At 43.3% G+C, this 16,700-nt stretch overlaps 1 protein-coding gene across 1 annotated transcript; it reads right to left on the bottom strand.

Moving 5' to 3' along the window:
* Positions 1–6,390: 6,390 nt before the first annotated feature.
* LOC144806187 (uncharacterized) lies at positions 6,391–14,627 on the bottom strand. Its single transcript, XM_078672603.1, has 2 exons — positions 13,843–14,627; positions 6,391–7,845 (listed from the first exon to the last, which is right to left on the bottom strand). The coding sequence occupies exons 1-2, from the start codon at positions 14,407–14,409 to the stop codon at positions 6,391–6,393; spliced, it is 2,022 nt and encodes a 673-aa protein (XP_078528729.1). The 5' UTR covers positions 14,410–14,627.
* Positions 14,628–16,700: the final 2,073 nt, after the last annotated feature.

Genomic DNA, 16,700 nt, shown 5'->3' with positions numbered 1-16,700 from the left:
TAGTCATTATTACGGCATGTGGGCACATCACTTGAGGGTGCTATGGATGTGACCGAAACCTGCCCCTGCCTGGATGAACACCGGGGAATCCTCTGGTATGCCCCCACAACTGAAGTCTGACAGCCATCATGGCATCGTAGCACAACGGGCTCTGCTCAAATGGTATGCTGCTAGGAATAGGTGATTGAGGTAGAATCAGCTAGACAATGTTATAAGCTGGCAGGAGATGAGAGCTGTAGTTGTTGAGACTATGGTGAGAGATGACTGTGATAGGGTTGTTTCATTGATGAAGGTAGTTGTTAGTGTGCAGAAGTCAATGGGGGTATGGAACATGGAATTGAGATGTATATATGACAGAGCCGCAGTGAGACAAGGTTAAAGTTTTTATTTGAAACAAAGTGTACGGGTGTATATCAAGGGTATACATAGTTTAACCCCCCCACCACCACTTGTGTAAGTAAGGGTGCTGGATGGGGAGATGCGAGGTGTTGGGCAGTAGATGGATGTTGTGTTTAGCTCTGTGGATGCACTAGTTTGTCAAATGACTATTAGTAGGCTTTAAGCAGAGTAGGGTGAGTGAACGGTGAGAGGCGAATGAATGAGGACAGCTTCATTGAGCAATGTAAGTCTCTGGGTGAGAGATGTGGTGAGGTGTTAAGTGTGAATGTCAGAGTTGTATATGAATCTGCACCTTGTGACAAAAGTGCAGTACAAGCCATTAGTGAATGTCAAAATGGGGATGAGAGGTGTATATTTGACATGCCACGTTTAACGTCTGTTGAGGGGATGATGAGTACAGTACATTGTGTATATAGCATGAACGGGAGAGGTGTGGTGTACATAGCAATGAAGTGTGGTGCTGGTAATGTAGGTGTGGGTGTAAGAGGTGCAGCACCAGAATGTGAATGTGAGAGTTTGGGGGGAAGAGTTAGAGTACAAGGGTAGAGCTTGGGGGGCAAAAATGATTTTAGGGATGGCAGCTGCAGAGGGTCATTGTGACGAGCTTGTGAATGATGGATAGTTTTAGAGATGAGCATGTACTTTGGGGTGGGTGTGAGAGGGGTCAGACCAGCACAAGTAGAGATTATGCGGGCCAAGAGGTAATGTTGAAATGTGAACATGGATAGGATAGGTGGGTGTAACTATGAAAAAACAGTTACCAGATGGAAGTTGAGGATGCAGTTTGTATTAGCTGCAGCTTGCTGTCTGCCACTGATTGTTCATGACAGATTGTTGACATGGTCACTAGGAGAACACTAGCATAATACAATACCCATTTGGCATCACAGGACACATTGACTCCACCTAGCCTTGCCTTGGCTGAGTTGTGTGTGGGCATAAATGCCAAGTTACCCTTTGTAGGTAGATGTTGTCACTGATTGCTTAGTATTCCCCTTGGTTACTGCCATGGTAGGGAGATGTTGTGTGTTCATGTTTACTTTCATGAGACAGAAACATTGAATAGCATGTCCACTGATTAGAGGGCTACAGCCCCCCAGGTTAAATCTCCAAGATGTGTGTTGGTGGCCCCCCCTGGGGGCAGGCTACTTCAGAAATGCCTCCCCACACTTCCCTGTACACTACACACATATGGGTACTCAGGCATTCTGACTTCTAATGCCAGAGGTATGGGGACACCAAGGGAGATACCAAAATTTGGGAGAATGGTCCTTGGCACCAAAGGGACAGGACACAATATTGACACCAAGTCAGAGATAATTCCCTTTGGGGCTTTTCGGTAGCATACATCAATACTCAATTTTCGATCACACCTCACTCATATATCAACCATTGAAAATGCCAAAGAGTAGTATATTGATGTTTTATTCACTAAGTAAATACATTAAAAGATATATATTTATATATCCCACAAGATATTTAAACCTAATAAACAACAAAACAATATAATACACAATATTTAAAAGATCACATTGTGAAGCACATCAGCAGGATGATTACTTCATAGTTCGATATTATAAACAATCAATATTCAATACATAATTAAAAACATATCATATATGTATAAACATTTCAGATGTGAGCATCATAAAAAACACAAGAGAAACACAAAAATGCCAAGGGCAACGCGTTTCGGTGGCAGTATCTGGTCCAAACCACCTTCTTCAGGCTTTCTTATAAAAAATTTGTCCAAGACTCATAACATCTATAAAGAAAGAAGATAAAATGTATATAGAAATTGCACTTACTTTATATAACTACAGTAATATTACTACCAATAAGCAGTTGTTAAAAAAGCTATCCCTTTAAATAAATCACACATACACCAACCCAATGGCATTATCATTAAAAAACCATACCTGTGTTTCACACATAACACATCTGCACTCAGTCTCACCAATATTTTCACACACAAGTACAAGCTCACAGGGAGCTTGGAATTAATGCCAACGAAAGGTGATTGAAAACTCTTCAAATGCATTGTCCACAGAGGGTGTAACTCATCCCTTTTATTCCAAGTGCTTTTATCATATAGCTCAAAGTGGCATCAAAAGACCTATCAACCCACCGTTATTTAAGAATATGGATTCGATGGTGTAAGGATTACACTCTCATTCTCCTCCTTCAAGTGCCAACCAGACTTTATGGAAACAGGTAAATTGCCAATGCAGGAATCTAATTAATAAAATGTAATAATAAGATAACCTACATGGGTCATTGTTAGAACTGCGGGTCTCTAGTTGGCAGGGGTAGGTACCACTGTCCAAATAGGGACCCTTGCTTCTAGTCAGGGTAAGGAGGAAACCCTCTGAGATAACCCCTGCTCACCCTGTAGGTAGCTTGGCACAAGCAGTCTAGGCTAACCAGAGGCAATGTGTAAAGTATTTGTAAGTATTTGTACCAACACTCACAGTAACACAGTGAAAACACCACAAACTGACTCCACAACAGTCACAAAGTATTTAATCTAAACTACACGAGACCAAAACGACAAAAATCCAACATACACAGTTCAAGAATATGGTTTCAAAAGAGTTCTTAATGTTTGCGATAAAATTCTTCAGGTTGCGATAAAATAATCCACAGATGCTTGAAAAGTTCACAGTTGCGTCACGTTTACTCACAGTACCTTTCAGTTGCGAAAAAATTACAAAAGCAGAAGCTGGTGCGGTGGAAAATAAGTGATGCGTTGCTCCTGAGACCCTGGGGAGGCGTTTGCGACATCCCCGCTGCAGCAGCGGGCGTGTTGCGACGAATCCGGTCTGTATGGGGAGGAAGGCCACTTGTATGGATTCCGGTGCAGAGGTGCCGTAGGAAGTTTGTTCTCGCAAAAGGCACGATGCGACGATCTTTGGAGTTGCGCCGATCTCCGGGGCGACGATGCGTGGACCAGCTCCTCGATGCGATGGTTTCTGCGACGACACTCACAGCGACGTGATGTGGTCCGCAAGCAAGCGGTGCGGCGATCTCATCCAGCGACGACAGGCTCTGCGACGACACTCGCAGCGATGTTAGACTTTCCCGCACCGGTCTGGTGCGTCCCGCAAATGAAGGATGCAACGGCTCTGGCAGCGGTAACAGACGCTGCGATGATCTCGACCTTCGTAGCGGCGGGAATCTTCTCGCACTGTCGGGGATGCGCTCCGCAAGCGAGCGATGCGACACTTTTCAATTGCAAAAGTCTCTCAAGCTTAGTTTCAAGCTTCCCAGCACAGGTACAACTTCCAGAGGCCCCACAACTGAATCAAGCACTCTAGGAAGGACAGAACTCTCTCAGCAGAGTTCAGGGAAGCTGGGGGTGAAGTCCTTTTGTTCCTGGGACTTCAGAACAGGGAGCCAGCTCTTCTCAGGCCCTTGGAGATTCCTTCAAGACAGGGGACACAGCACACAGCAAAGTCCTTCCCCTCTCCTTGGCAGCAAAGCAACAGCAGGTCAGTCCAGCAGAGCAACAGCAGGACAGTCTTCCTTCTTCAGAGTCAGCTTTCTCCTTGGCAGAGGTTCCTCCTTGATTCCAGGATGATCTAATTTTCTGTTGTCAGGGGTCCTGTACTTATACCCCTAAAGTCTTTGTTCTCTCTGTGCATTTGGGCCCTGAGCCCGGTCTGAACCAGTTCTGGGTGTTTCCTGAGTACTTTATTTTGCTGGCTGCTTCTTTCCTTTCAGATTGAGGGGCAGGGTCGTCAGCCGCCCAGCAGGAGGTGGAGCCAGCATTGTGAAGGGCAGGCACAGCCCTATTCAGGCCCAGGTGCTAACTCCTCCCACCACTCCAGTTGCAAATGCAGTCATTCAGCCTAGGGCTGACTCAGCCAGCCTCCTGGGCAATTCCCCAGCCCCTGTCACTCTCAAACCAGACAGTCAATACACAAACAGGCCCAGGCACACAGAAAGGTCAGACAAGAGAACAGCAACTTTCTAAAAGTGCTGTTCTCAAACACAGGATTTAAAAACAACCTTTCCTAAAAGATGTGTTAATAAATTCTGAGTTCAGGGATACTAGATACTTATGTCCTATCTTGTTCCTATGGGAAGAAATGCGGTTAACCACTGTAGCCAGCATCCCCCATGTTAATCTATGGAGCAAGATAGCCTTACAATAGTGAAAACCGAAAATGGCTGTAATTCACTACCAGAACATGTTAACTGCACTAGTACATGCTCTACCTTTTACATACACTGCACCCTGCCCAGGGGGGTACCTTGGGCCTTCCATAGGGGTGACTGATGTGCATGACAAGGGAAGGTTTAGGCCTGGTCAGTGGGGACACTGACCAGGAGGACATGGCAGTTTCTAAACTGCACGCAGGCACTGCAGTGGCAGGCCTGAAACACCTTTTTAGGGCTACTCATGTGGGTGGCACAATCAGTGCTGCAGGCCCACTAGTAGCATCTGTCATCACCAGCCCTGGCACACCCAGTGCACTTTACTAGGGACTTCATGGTGATACAAATATGCCAAACATGTATATCCAATCAGAATAACAATTTACACAGAGAGCATATGCACTTTAGCACTGATCAGCTGTGGTAAAGTACGCAGAGTCCTATTGCCAACAGCCACGGGTCAGGAAAAATAAGGGAGGAAGAAGCAAAAAAGTTTGAGGATGACCCTGCAAGAAGGGCCAGTTCCAACAGGTATTATAATAATAGAGGATCTCTAGGTTAAAATGGGGACCACATACCTCCAAAGTCAGGTGAAGTGAATCACATCCCAGCTCAGCACAATTCTTTGTTGATTGAAAGGTTTTTCCCAAGTGCTAATCTCATGCATGCAGTGCAATATTAAAAGCACCTGAGTTTCAGAAATGAGCAGCTGTGTTTGTGTTGTGTCTAGAGCGTGGGCCGATCAACCTGCAACAACAGCATACATTGTTATTTTAACCTTGAACACTTTGTGCAGACTTGAGGTCGCAGTGTGAGTCTAGAGATGTGAAAAACAGATCATTCTCATGTGAAGGAAAAGCAAGCAGTTTGTCTTTATAAAAACAGAGACATGTAGTGTCATGTGCAAAAGCAGCAAAATGGCGCTTGAGCAACTAACTCACTTATACTACGTATTCATCCCTACACTTTTACAGGTAGAATGAACAGTAACACTTGGATGTTTTCCTTTGTAACTCTTCATCGCTAAATAAAAACCACCAGTGTTTCTTTTCTTTTATTCCACATTGTGCTAGTCTCCCAGTGGATTTCCTGTTATATCACTTGTTTTTTCTATGTGTACCGAAGTGAACAATCACTGGGATAAGACACTTTTATTATTCTACAAATCTTTGGTTTTCTTCTTTTCTTCTAGTCGAGTTCTCATTCATCTGGTATTTGAATATCCCACATAATTATATATTTGTTCCTGTAATTCCTTCATCTCACAATAACTGCACTGTTCTGCTCCTGTCTATGTCCTCAATTGAGTCAATATTATTGTTAATGTTCTTAATTTCTTTCTGAATTCACTGCATCTCTAGTATTATTTCTAAGTGAGTTAAATGAAGGTGTGTGTTCACTGAGGCTATGTAGGATCAGAAATTGACAAAAGCTCGTCACACTTTTAGTGCAATTGTAAGGTTTACCACAGGTGTGTTCGCAATTGACAAAATCACTTCTGACATTCATTGCAATGCTCATTTTTACTCTGTGTATGTTAGTTGATGTATCCGTAGGTTTAATAACTGACAGAAGATATTCACACATTCACTGCACCTGAAAGGTTTTTTCTCTGTGTGCATTAACGTATGAATCCTTAACGCGAAAGATGCACTAAAGGTACTTCTACACTCACTACAGTTGTATGGTATTTACAGAGTGAGTGCAAGCTGATGTCTACATAGGCTTGATAATTGACTACATTTCTTCACACATTCATTGCACTTGAAGGCTTTTCTTCTGCGTGTGTTCGCTGATGCCTGTTTAGGATTGATAATGGACTTCAGCTTTTCAAACATTCATCGCATTTAAAAGACTTTTTTCCTCTTTGTGAGCTCGCTGATGATTTCTTAATGCTGAAGAGTAAGTAAAACTACTTCCACATTCACTGCAATTGTATGGTTTTTCCCCAGTGTGTATTCGCTGATGTCTCTGGAGGCCTGTTAAGTGACTGAAGCTCTTCACACATTCACTGCACTGGTATGGTTTTTCCCCTGTGTGTGTTCTCTGATGTGTGTGGAGGTTTGATTGTACCTTAAAACTACTTCCACATTCACTGCAATTGTACGGTTTTTCCCCAGTGTGTATTCGCTGATGTCTCTGGAGGCCTGTTAAGTGACTGAAGCTCTTTACACATTCCTTGCACTGGTATGGTTTTTCCCCTGTGTGTGTTCTCTGATGTGTGTGGAGGTTTGATTGTACCTTAAAACTACTTCCACATTCACTGCAATCGTAAGGTTTTTCCCCAGTGTGTATTCGCTGATGTCTCTGGAGGCCTGTTAAGTGACTGAAGCTCTTTACACATTCACTGCACTGGTATGGTTTTTCCCCTGTGTGTGTTCGCTGATGTGTTTGGAGATGTGCTAACAGACTGAAGCTCTGCACACATTCATTGCAATGGTATGGTTTTTCCCCTGTGTGTATTCTCTGATGTCTGTGGAGGTCTGTATTTCGACTGAAGCTCTTCACACATTCATTGCAATGGTATGGTTTTTCCCCTGTGTGTGTTCGCTGATGTGTTTGGAGTTCTGCTAACGTACTGAAACTCTGCACACATTCATTGCAATGGTATGGTTTTTCCCCTGCGTGTATTCTCTGATGTCTGCGGAGGTGTGATAATTGTCTGAAGCTCTTTACACATTCTTTGCAATGGTATGGTTTTTCCCCAGTGTATGTTCTCTGATGTGTGTGGAGGTGTGATAATTGACTGAAGCTCTTCACACATTCACTGCAATGGTATGGTTTTTCCCCTGTGTGTATAATCTGATGTACGTGTAGCTGTGAAATATGATTGAAGTTCTTTGCACATTCCTTGCAATCGTATGGTTTTTCCCCTGTGTGTATTCTCTGATGTCTGTGGAGGTTTGAAATGTGATTGAAGCTCTTTACACATTCCTTGCAATGGTATGGTTTTTCCCCTGTGTGTGTTCGCTGATGTGTTTGGAGTTCTGCTAACGTACTGAAACTCTTGGCACATTCACTGCAATGGTATGGTTTTTCCCCTGTGTGTATTCTCTGATGTCTGTGGAGGTTTGCAATTTGACTGAAGCTCTTTACACATTCTTTGCAATGGTATGGTTTTTCCCCTGTGTGTATTCTCTGATGTCTGTGGAGGTTTGCAATTTGACTGAAGCTCTTTACACATTCATTGCAATGGTATGGTTTTTCCCCTGTGTGTATTCTCTGATGTGTGTGGAGGTTTGCAATTTTACTGAAGCTCTTTACACATTCAGTGCAATGGTATGGTTTTTCCCCTGTTTGTATTCGCTGATGCTCTTTTATGGTTTCTATTTGTCTAAATTTATTGACATATTCAGTGGAATTGCACGATTTTTTTCCTGTCCGTGTTTCCTGAAGGGTCAGCATAGTTAATAAACTACTTGCGTTATTTTCACATTCCCTGTATGCGTGTTATATTTTGGACGCTTGATTTCCAATTTAACAATAAAATACAAGACTCACTAAATACCTGCCACATTCATAATATCAGTAAGGCTTCCTTGTGGGTGATTGCATCTTTAGATTGGATAATGGCTTCGCATGCTTGCGGGTAAAGCTTAATCTTCGTTCCTGTAGGTGCAAATTGGGACAATACTCTTTAGAGAGCAGAACTCCCCTTTCCTTCAGCCTTCAGTTGTTAGGCTCCACTTCGTTGTGCTTTTCCCTTGTGCCTGCGGTTTGGCTAGGAAGAGTTTGCAATACACCTAGAGCACTGAATGGTGGTCTGTTGCCAGTTTAGATAGCGAAGCACTGCTCCAGCCATATCATGATGGTGAAGCGACTCGTAATGTGTACAGCTATTCCAAAGAGTGTCCCGGGGCAAAGCACAGGTCAGAAAAGAAAGTAAATCAGTTTGTTTCAAACATGGACAAAAAGCCAAGTTTTCAACCTTTTTTAAACATTATCATGTTGCTAACAGCTCAAAGCTGAAGAGGGAGTTTGTTCCAAGCTATGGATCCCAAATAGACACGAGACCTTCCTCCAACTCTCATACCGGCCTCATGATCAAAGCTGGTGTTGGACGCTTGTTTATGCAGCAGGTGGTTTGTCAGTTTTGTTGCCTTAATTTTGTAGAGGTTGTTTCTTTATCTTGGGGTGTCGAGGTGCAGATCTCAGACTCGTACACTCACTGAATTGCCTTTGACTGCGTCTTCCTGGTTCGGTCATCTGCCTCTGATTGCACTGATGTTTTTGGAGCTCCTTATTTTTGATACTTTTTGCAGGTTTGATGTGTTATCTTCATTATTCATAATCAATCCATGCATTTAAGGCTTATTTTCTGTTGGATGTAAAGAAATGCAATATTACTAAATGCAAATGTAATAGAATGTGAATACACAATATTTAACCAGCTGTAGAAGACATCTCTTCTCTACCATATTTGAAATTTAGTGAGGAACATTTTAGCATACATGGATATTTCATTAAAACTGTGATTGAACATGTCACATCTTATTTACTTCTGAAAAGGCAGTGATTTACCATTATTCACAGAGTAACTTACTAAAGAAAGGGCAGCCGCAGAGACAAGATTTCATTTAAACAGAACTCTTCAGGAAGTGTATAACAAAGGTAACTCTTCATGAAGTATACATGACAAAGGTAACTCCAGACACCTTTTTCACAATGCTTTCCTGTTCACACTGGATCAGCTCAAATGCCAACTCCCGCCTTTACCTTGCAGCTCATTAAGGGCCTTACTACGAGTGCGACGGCCCTCATGATCGCCGTACGCACGGTGGCGATCCAACTGCCACCATCCTGGCGGTCTGACCACCGTATTATGAGTGTGGTGGTGGGACCGCCATGAGACCGTCACCCCGCAATGATCAAGGATCCCGCTGTCTGCAAACACCCTGAATATGTTGGCAGTGCCGGTGCCGACATCGCCGAGCATATTACGGTCTGCATATTCACCGCCCTTTTCATGGCGGGGACCCCGCCATGAAAAGGATAAAGGACATGCAGGTAAGGGGGCCCTCACAGGGCCCCGGCCGATTCTGCTCCTGGGGTTGCATGTGGAGAGCACATGTTGTGCCACCCCATGGAATTGCACCCTTGTTCCTGCACAGTGTGGCATGCATGACATGGTGCAGGAACGTGCTGCGGGCATTCTTAAGGTGGTGATATGCTGTTTAGGCTCTCTAATGAGCCTAATACAGCCGCCGCGAGACCGCTGCTGCACCGCCCAACCACCCTGGATTTAGGTCATAATCCGGCGGCGGGCTCTCAATGGGCTTGGCAGTCTGCCTGGTACCTTCGCAGTGGTAGTACCAATGGAAGACACCACACTCGTAATAAGGTCCTAAGTCACCTTCAACACATTCTACAGCCCTCCTGGCTCAAGCATTTCTAGATCATTCTAACCTAGAAGACTGGAGCATTATCACAGACCCCAATCTGACTCTTTCTGACACTTAGAGTTTCACGTCAACAAAATGCGGCAGTAACTCTCTTTCCAGGGTAGGAAGAGAAATGGCTTACCCTCTAAACGTGGTGGCGAGTAGTGCTATACGGTACATCGCCGGATTTATGCGAGCAAAACTTGGGAAATGGTACAATGCACTGGGAAAATGGCATGTGATGACAATGTGGCATGACCTTCCCACTACACGTGGTTTTACACTTTTTTGGGCTGTCTGTGTCCAGTTTATCAAGGCTCAGGGTTTAGTTTCAAGTCAAGAGATAGTGCAGGATTAGACTAATTATAATGTCATACATTCCTACACATGCCTTTACCACGCAATGCCTTTACCACGTAACACCTTTACCACGCAAGTCTTTACCATGCATATGCCTTAACCACGCATAATGATTTACAACAATGGCCCTGCGATAAACCACCTCAAAACGACTTCATTCAAAGGACGATCAGCCGCACTCTCTCTCCGTGTGCCACGAAGACGACAAATCATTGTCCAAGCGCTCACTACTGTTTTATTAATTCTATAATGCAGCAAAACCCAACACAGGATGCCTACGCGTTTCGGCTCACGCCTTCAACCGAGCAACCCAGTGTACCACAACCACAGTGTTTTTAAAACAAACATCACATGAACACTACACATTTACAGTCTCCACCTAATCACCTATTACACGTTTAGTGATATACTGCTCCAATTCCCCTTCTAATTCCTCATTTCGCCCACATTTTCACACAGAAATGTTGACAGTTTTCAGTGTTAAAGTAAAAAGATTCTCTATATTTCCAGATTTCATATTTATGGTGAGGAAGATATCTGCTTTTACCAGCCCCATTTGAACTAAAGAGATTATACATAATGAGGCTTACACGCTGGCTGACCTCCAGACTGCCCTGGGTCTTGTCTTTATGGCTGCTCCACCTTCAAGACTCTGTGGTTCACAAGTAACCTTCCCCAACGAACAGGGCTCTTAATGCCTTAATATCTCGGTGGGATGGTGTACCTGCTTGCAGCACATACAGGAGATCACTATATCTAATTAAGTTGGCCAAACTTTATGACAAGGCCTAGAACACAAGCAAAGGTAATGCACTGGGCAGCTTACCGTACCTCGCTGTGTTCACATTCAGTCCTGTTAAGCACTGCCATGCTCCCCGACGGAACTTCCCGCCACTTACGGGCTCATAATTATTTCCAACTCTAAAGCAGATGTATTTCACGAGTAGAACAATATCCAAGGAGTCTTTACTCTTTCATACAGCATCCCTCTCGCAAATAACATTTGTTCTCCAGCAAGGCTAGGTGACAGCAGTAGCCAGTGTGTCAGGGGCTCTAGTCCAAGAAAGAAATTCCCTCTTTGACCCATGTTAAACTGTGAAATACAGCAATTATTAGGAGTTCAGTGGGCCCTGGTGCCACTGCACCTGCTGCACTAATTAAAAGGTACGCCTCTAGTTTGAAAGTAGGAATGGAGGAAAAACAATCCTTGTTTGGGATAAATGTGATTGTGAGAACATAGAAAATTGCGGGTGTGCTAATGTCACTTAGTGTTTTTTAATTTGTTGGGCAGGCTTGGGGAATACCTAATTAAAAGAGGCTTTCTATCTTCTAAGGCAGAAAAGGGTGTACCTACAAAGAGATACACACACAAAAAGATGCACAGGTCCACAAACACACACACAAAATATGAACACACAGATAAGAGTGGGCGTAGTTGGCGGAGTACCACTACACGGAATTCTGAGGAATTAATCAAAAACTCTGTGAATTCTGCTCCGCAACTCCATTCCGTCTCACCACAATTAAGAAAATAGAATCCTCACATACCCTTGGGAAAACGACAAGTAACATTATCACATGCTAAAATGCATATAATCATCTAACAAAAGTGAAAATAAAAATACAGCAAGCAGTGAGAGACGTGATGATTCTGGGGTCCTTCCTAACCTAGGGAGAGGACCACGAAGAATCCTTGAACACAAACAGCACACGATGCTGACATGATTTGGTGGTGGTCCCATCCTACTAGGACCACCCCAAGCACAGGTATGGGCAAAAATACAATCCCAACCAAAGGCCCTGCAAAGCATTATGGGACGAAATTCTAGAGTGCAGTGAATATTATAGTATCCAATATCAAAACCCCCCTCAGGGGTAGGCTCTCCGGCTCAGCTGAGAGCTAATACAATAATATTCACTAAACTCTAAAATCTTGCCCCATAATACCCCGCTTTCAGCAAGCAAGAACATTTTTTTCTGTTCTCGCTTGCTAGAAGTGGAACACAGTTTGCTGTGACTTGGCCGGACCAGTATAGCTCCCGCCAAGCCACAACAAACAGCTATGTCCCAGGGGTTGGCACCCCGGGAAATAGCAGGAGTCTGGCCTGGGGTTGCCCTGGGCCATTATTGGCTGCAGGTTCTTCATATTTTCCCCAGGGGTGCGGAGGGGCCATGTGACCCCCACAATACATTTAACAAAAAAGAGGTGGCAGTCCCTAGGGTTGCAGGGGGGTCTGTGTGGCCCCCACACATCAATTAAAATTAGAGCCCTGATCTGTTTGTTTTAATTGTGCCGAGGGAGACGCCCCAAAGATATGTAACCGGTCAATTGTATGCCTACTTTATGTAGATGATATTGTTTTAATGGAGCAAACCCCTATTGGGTTGAACAGAAAGTTGATTTCCTTGCAGAACTATACAGTCGATCACTTTTTGAAAAAAAATGTTTCAAAAAGTAAAATTTTAGTGATGAAAAGTAAGAAAAATAGAAAATTATGTAATATCAATTGGCATATAGGTTATCAAAAATTGAAGGTTGTAGATTCATATCCTTAATTAGGGAAATTAATAACAGGTAGCACAAAGAACAAACTCCATATTGAACACAGCGCAGCTAAAGCATTATCACACGCCAATGGTTTGTGTATTTTTTATAATGCTATGGGTAGAAGGCATTTCTTACATGTATTAATGGTTTTTAAAGTAAACATTCCATCAACGCTGCTTTATGCCATTGAATCCATCCCCATCAAAGATTGGAATTTTTTGGACAGAATTGAAGGTCAGATATTACGCAAATTATGTCATTTTAATACTTTAGTTCCATCGGCTGCTATTAGGCTGGAATTTGGTTTAATAAGCTCCTACATTCGAGGTTTAGCTAGGGTTTTACGTTGGATACCAGTTGAAAAATTCAGAGCAAGACTCATTAAGAGGGATCATGTGTCAAGAAGTTTTTGGTGTTCGGGCAACTAATTATTCCTAAAATCATGATTTTTTATTTGCACAAAAATCTCTATACAAGAAGATTTAGTGAGTACTCTTCTTCCTTTAGAATTCAAATCTTTCTTAAAAACCTTTAGTGGTAAGATTAGTTTTAATAGAGACATTGGATTCTGTAATTCCAAAAAGAGACTTGAGTTAATTGTAAGGACAAATGCACCAAAAACTCCCCAAAAATACGTATATTGGAATTTACAGCATGGACCCCGAAGACTTCTCACACTACGTCGCATGAATCTTCTATCTCTAAACGATCTAACTGCACACTGGTCCGCAAATCTGAGTATTGGAAAAATCTGTAACCTTTGCAATCTGAGTGTTCAGACCTTGGATCATGTCTTGTTTGCATGTCCCGCATTGACCTCGAGCCGTCGCCGTTGGCTACGACCAATGTTCTTACAAAATGGTGTAAAAAATGTAACTTCAGCACGCAATTTTCTATTTTGTCCAAAAAATGAAGCAGTGTGTTTAAAACTTTTTAATTATTTTAAGGAGGTTATTTGTATATGTTGATCCTGTTTTCTGCAGTTGTTCGCACAAGAGGGATATGCTGTGTTCTTTTTCCACATTCCCCTGTGTGTATTCTCTGATGTCTGTGGAGGTTTGAAATGTGATTGAAGCTCTTTACACATTCCTTGCAATGGTATGGTTTTTCCCCTGTGTGTGTTCGCTGATGTGTTTGGAGTTCTGCTAACGTACTGAAACTCTTGGCACATTCACTGCAATGGTATGGTTTTTCCCCTGTGTGTATTCTCTGATGTCTGTGGAGGTTTGCAATTTGACTGAAGCTCTTTACACATTCATTGCAATGGTATGGTTTTTCCCCTGTGTGTATTCTCTGATGTCTGTGGAGGTTTGCAATTTGACTGAAGCTCTTTACACATTCATTGCAATGGTATGGTTTTTCCCCTGTGTGTATTCTCTGATGTGTGTGGAGGTTTGCAATTTTACTGAAGCTCTTTACACATTCAGTGCAATGGTATGGTTTTTCCCCTGTTTGTATTCGCTGATGCTCTTTTATGGTTTCTATTTGGCTAAATTTATTGACATATTCAGTGGAATTGCACGATTTTTTTCCTGTCCGTGTTTCCTGAAGGGTCAGCATAGTTAATAAACTACTTGCGTTATTTTCACATTCCCTGTATGCGTGTTATATTTTGGACGCTTGATTTCCAATTTAACAATAAAATACAAGACTCACTAAATACCTGCCACATTCATAATATCAGTAAGGCTTCCTTGTGGGTGATTGCATCTTTAGATTGGATAATGGCTTCGCATGCTTGCGGGTAAAGCTTAATCTTCGTTCCTGTAGGTGCAAATTGGGACAATACTCTTTAGAGAGCAGAACTCCCCTTTCCTTCAGCCTTCAGTTGTTAGGCTCCACTTCGTTGTGCTTTTCCCTTGTGCCTGCGGTTTGGCTAGGAAGAGTTTGCAATACACCTAGAGCACTGAATGGTGGTCTGTTGCCAGTTTAGATAGCGAAGCACTGCTCCAGCCATATCATGATGGTGAAGCGACTCGTAATGTGTTCAGCTATTCCAAAGAGTGTCCCGGGGCAAAGCACAGGTCAGAAAAGAAAGTAAATCAGTTTGTTTCAAACATGGACAAAAAGCCAAGTTTTCAACCTTTTTTAAACATTATCATGTTGCTAACAGCTCAAAGCTGAAGAGGGAGTTTGTTCCAAGCTATGGATCCCAAATAGACACGAGACCTTCCTCCAACTCTCATACCGGCCTCATGATCAAAGCTGGTGTTGGACGCTTGTTTATGCAGCAGGTGGTTTGTCAGTTTTGTTGCCTTAATTTTGTAGAGGTTGTTTCTTTATCTTGGGGTGTCGAGGTGCAGATCTCAGACTCGTACACTCACTGAATTGCCTTTGACTGCGTCTTCCTGGTTCGGTCATCTGCCTCTGATTGCACTGATGTTTTTGGAGCTCCTTATTTTTGATACTTTTTGCAGGTTTGATGTGTTATCTTCATTATTCATAATCAATCCATGCATTTAAGGCTTATTTTCTGTCGGATGTAAAGAAATGCAATATTACTAAATGCAAATGTAATAGAATGTGAATACACAATATTTAACCAGCTGTAGAAGACATCTCTTCTCTACCATATTTGAAATTTAGTGAGGAACATTTTAGCATACATGGATATTTCATTAAAACTGTGATTGAACATGTCACATCTTATTTACTTCTGAAAAGGCAGTGATTTACCATTATTCACAGAGTAACTTACTAAAGAAAGGGCAGCCGCAGAGACAAGATTTCATTTAAACAGAACTCTTCAGGAAGTGTATAACAAAGGTAACTCTTCACGAAGTATACATGACAAAGGTAACTCCAGACACCTTTTTCACAATGCTTTCCTGTTCACACTGGATCAGCTCAAATGCCAACTCCCGCCTTTACCTTGCAGCTCATTAAGGGCCTTACTACGAGTGCGACGGCCCTCATGATCGCCGTACGCACGGTGGCGATCCAACTGCCACCATCCTGGCGGTCTGACCGCCGTATTATGAGTGTGGTGGTGGGACCGCCATGAGACCGTCACCCCGCAATGATCAAGGATCCCGCTGTCTGCAAACACCCTGAATATGTTGGCAGTGCCGGTGCCGACATCGCCGAGCATATTACGGTCTGCATATTCACCGCCCTTTTCATGGCGGGGACCCCGCCATGAAAAGGATAAAGGACATGCAGGTAAGGGGGCCCTCACAGGGCCCCGGCCGATTCTGCTCCTGGGGTTGCATGTGGAGAGCACATGTTGTGCCACCCCATGGAATTGCACCCTTGTTCCTGCACAGTGTGGCATGCATGACATGGTGCAGGAACGTGCTGCGGGCATTCTTAAGGTGGTGATATGCTGTTTAGGCTCTCTAATGAGCCTAATACAGCCGCCGCGAGACCGCTGCTGCACCGCCCAACCACCCTGGATTTAGGTCATAATCCGGCGGCGGGCTCTCAATGGGCTTGGCAGTCTGCCTGGTACCTTCGCAGTGGTAGTACCAATGGAAGACACCACACTCGTAATAAGGTCCTAAGTCACCTTCAACACATTCTACAGCCCTCCTGGCTCAAGCATTTCTAGATCATTCTAACCTAGAAGACTGGAGCATTATCACAGACCCCAATCTGACTCTTTCTGACACTTAGAGTTTCACGTCAACAAAATGCGGCAGTAACTCTCTTTCCAGGGTAGGAAGAGAAATGGCTTACCCTCTAAACGTGGTGGCGAGTAGTGCTATACGGTACATCGCCCGATTTATGCGAGCAAAACTTGGGAAATGGTACAATGCACTGGGAAAATGGCATGTGATGACAATGTGGCATGACCTTCCCACTACACGTGGTTTTACACTTTTTTGGGCTGTCTGTGTCCAGTTTATCAA

This window comes from Lissotriton helveticus, assembly GCF_964261635.1.
Source record: "Lissotriton helveticus chromosome 1_1 unlocalized genomic scaffold, aLisHel1.1 SUPER_1_unloc_52, whole genome shotgun sequence".
Classification (NCBI taxonomy): domain Eukaryota; kingdom Metazoa; phylum Chordata; class Amphibia; order Caudata; family Salamandridae; genus Lissotriton; species Lissotriton helveticus.
The sequence above is the reverse complement of the archived record's forward strand: the minus strand, read 5'-3'. Positions and strand labels throughout refer to the sequence as shown.

Bases quoted from the DNA above. Each gene is read 5' to 3' on its own strand.
- LOC144806187 (XM_078672603.1), bottom strand. From the start codon at position 14,409: ATGCTGACCCTTCAGGAAACACGGACAGGAAAAAAATCGTGCAATTCC. The intron at 7,846-13,842 runs GTGCGAACAACT...ACAGGGGAAAAA, and splicing joins GAACACAGCATATCCCTCTT to CCATACCATTGCACTGAATG.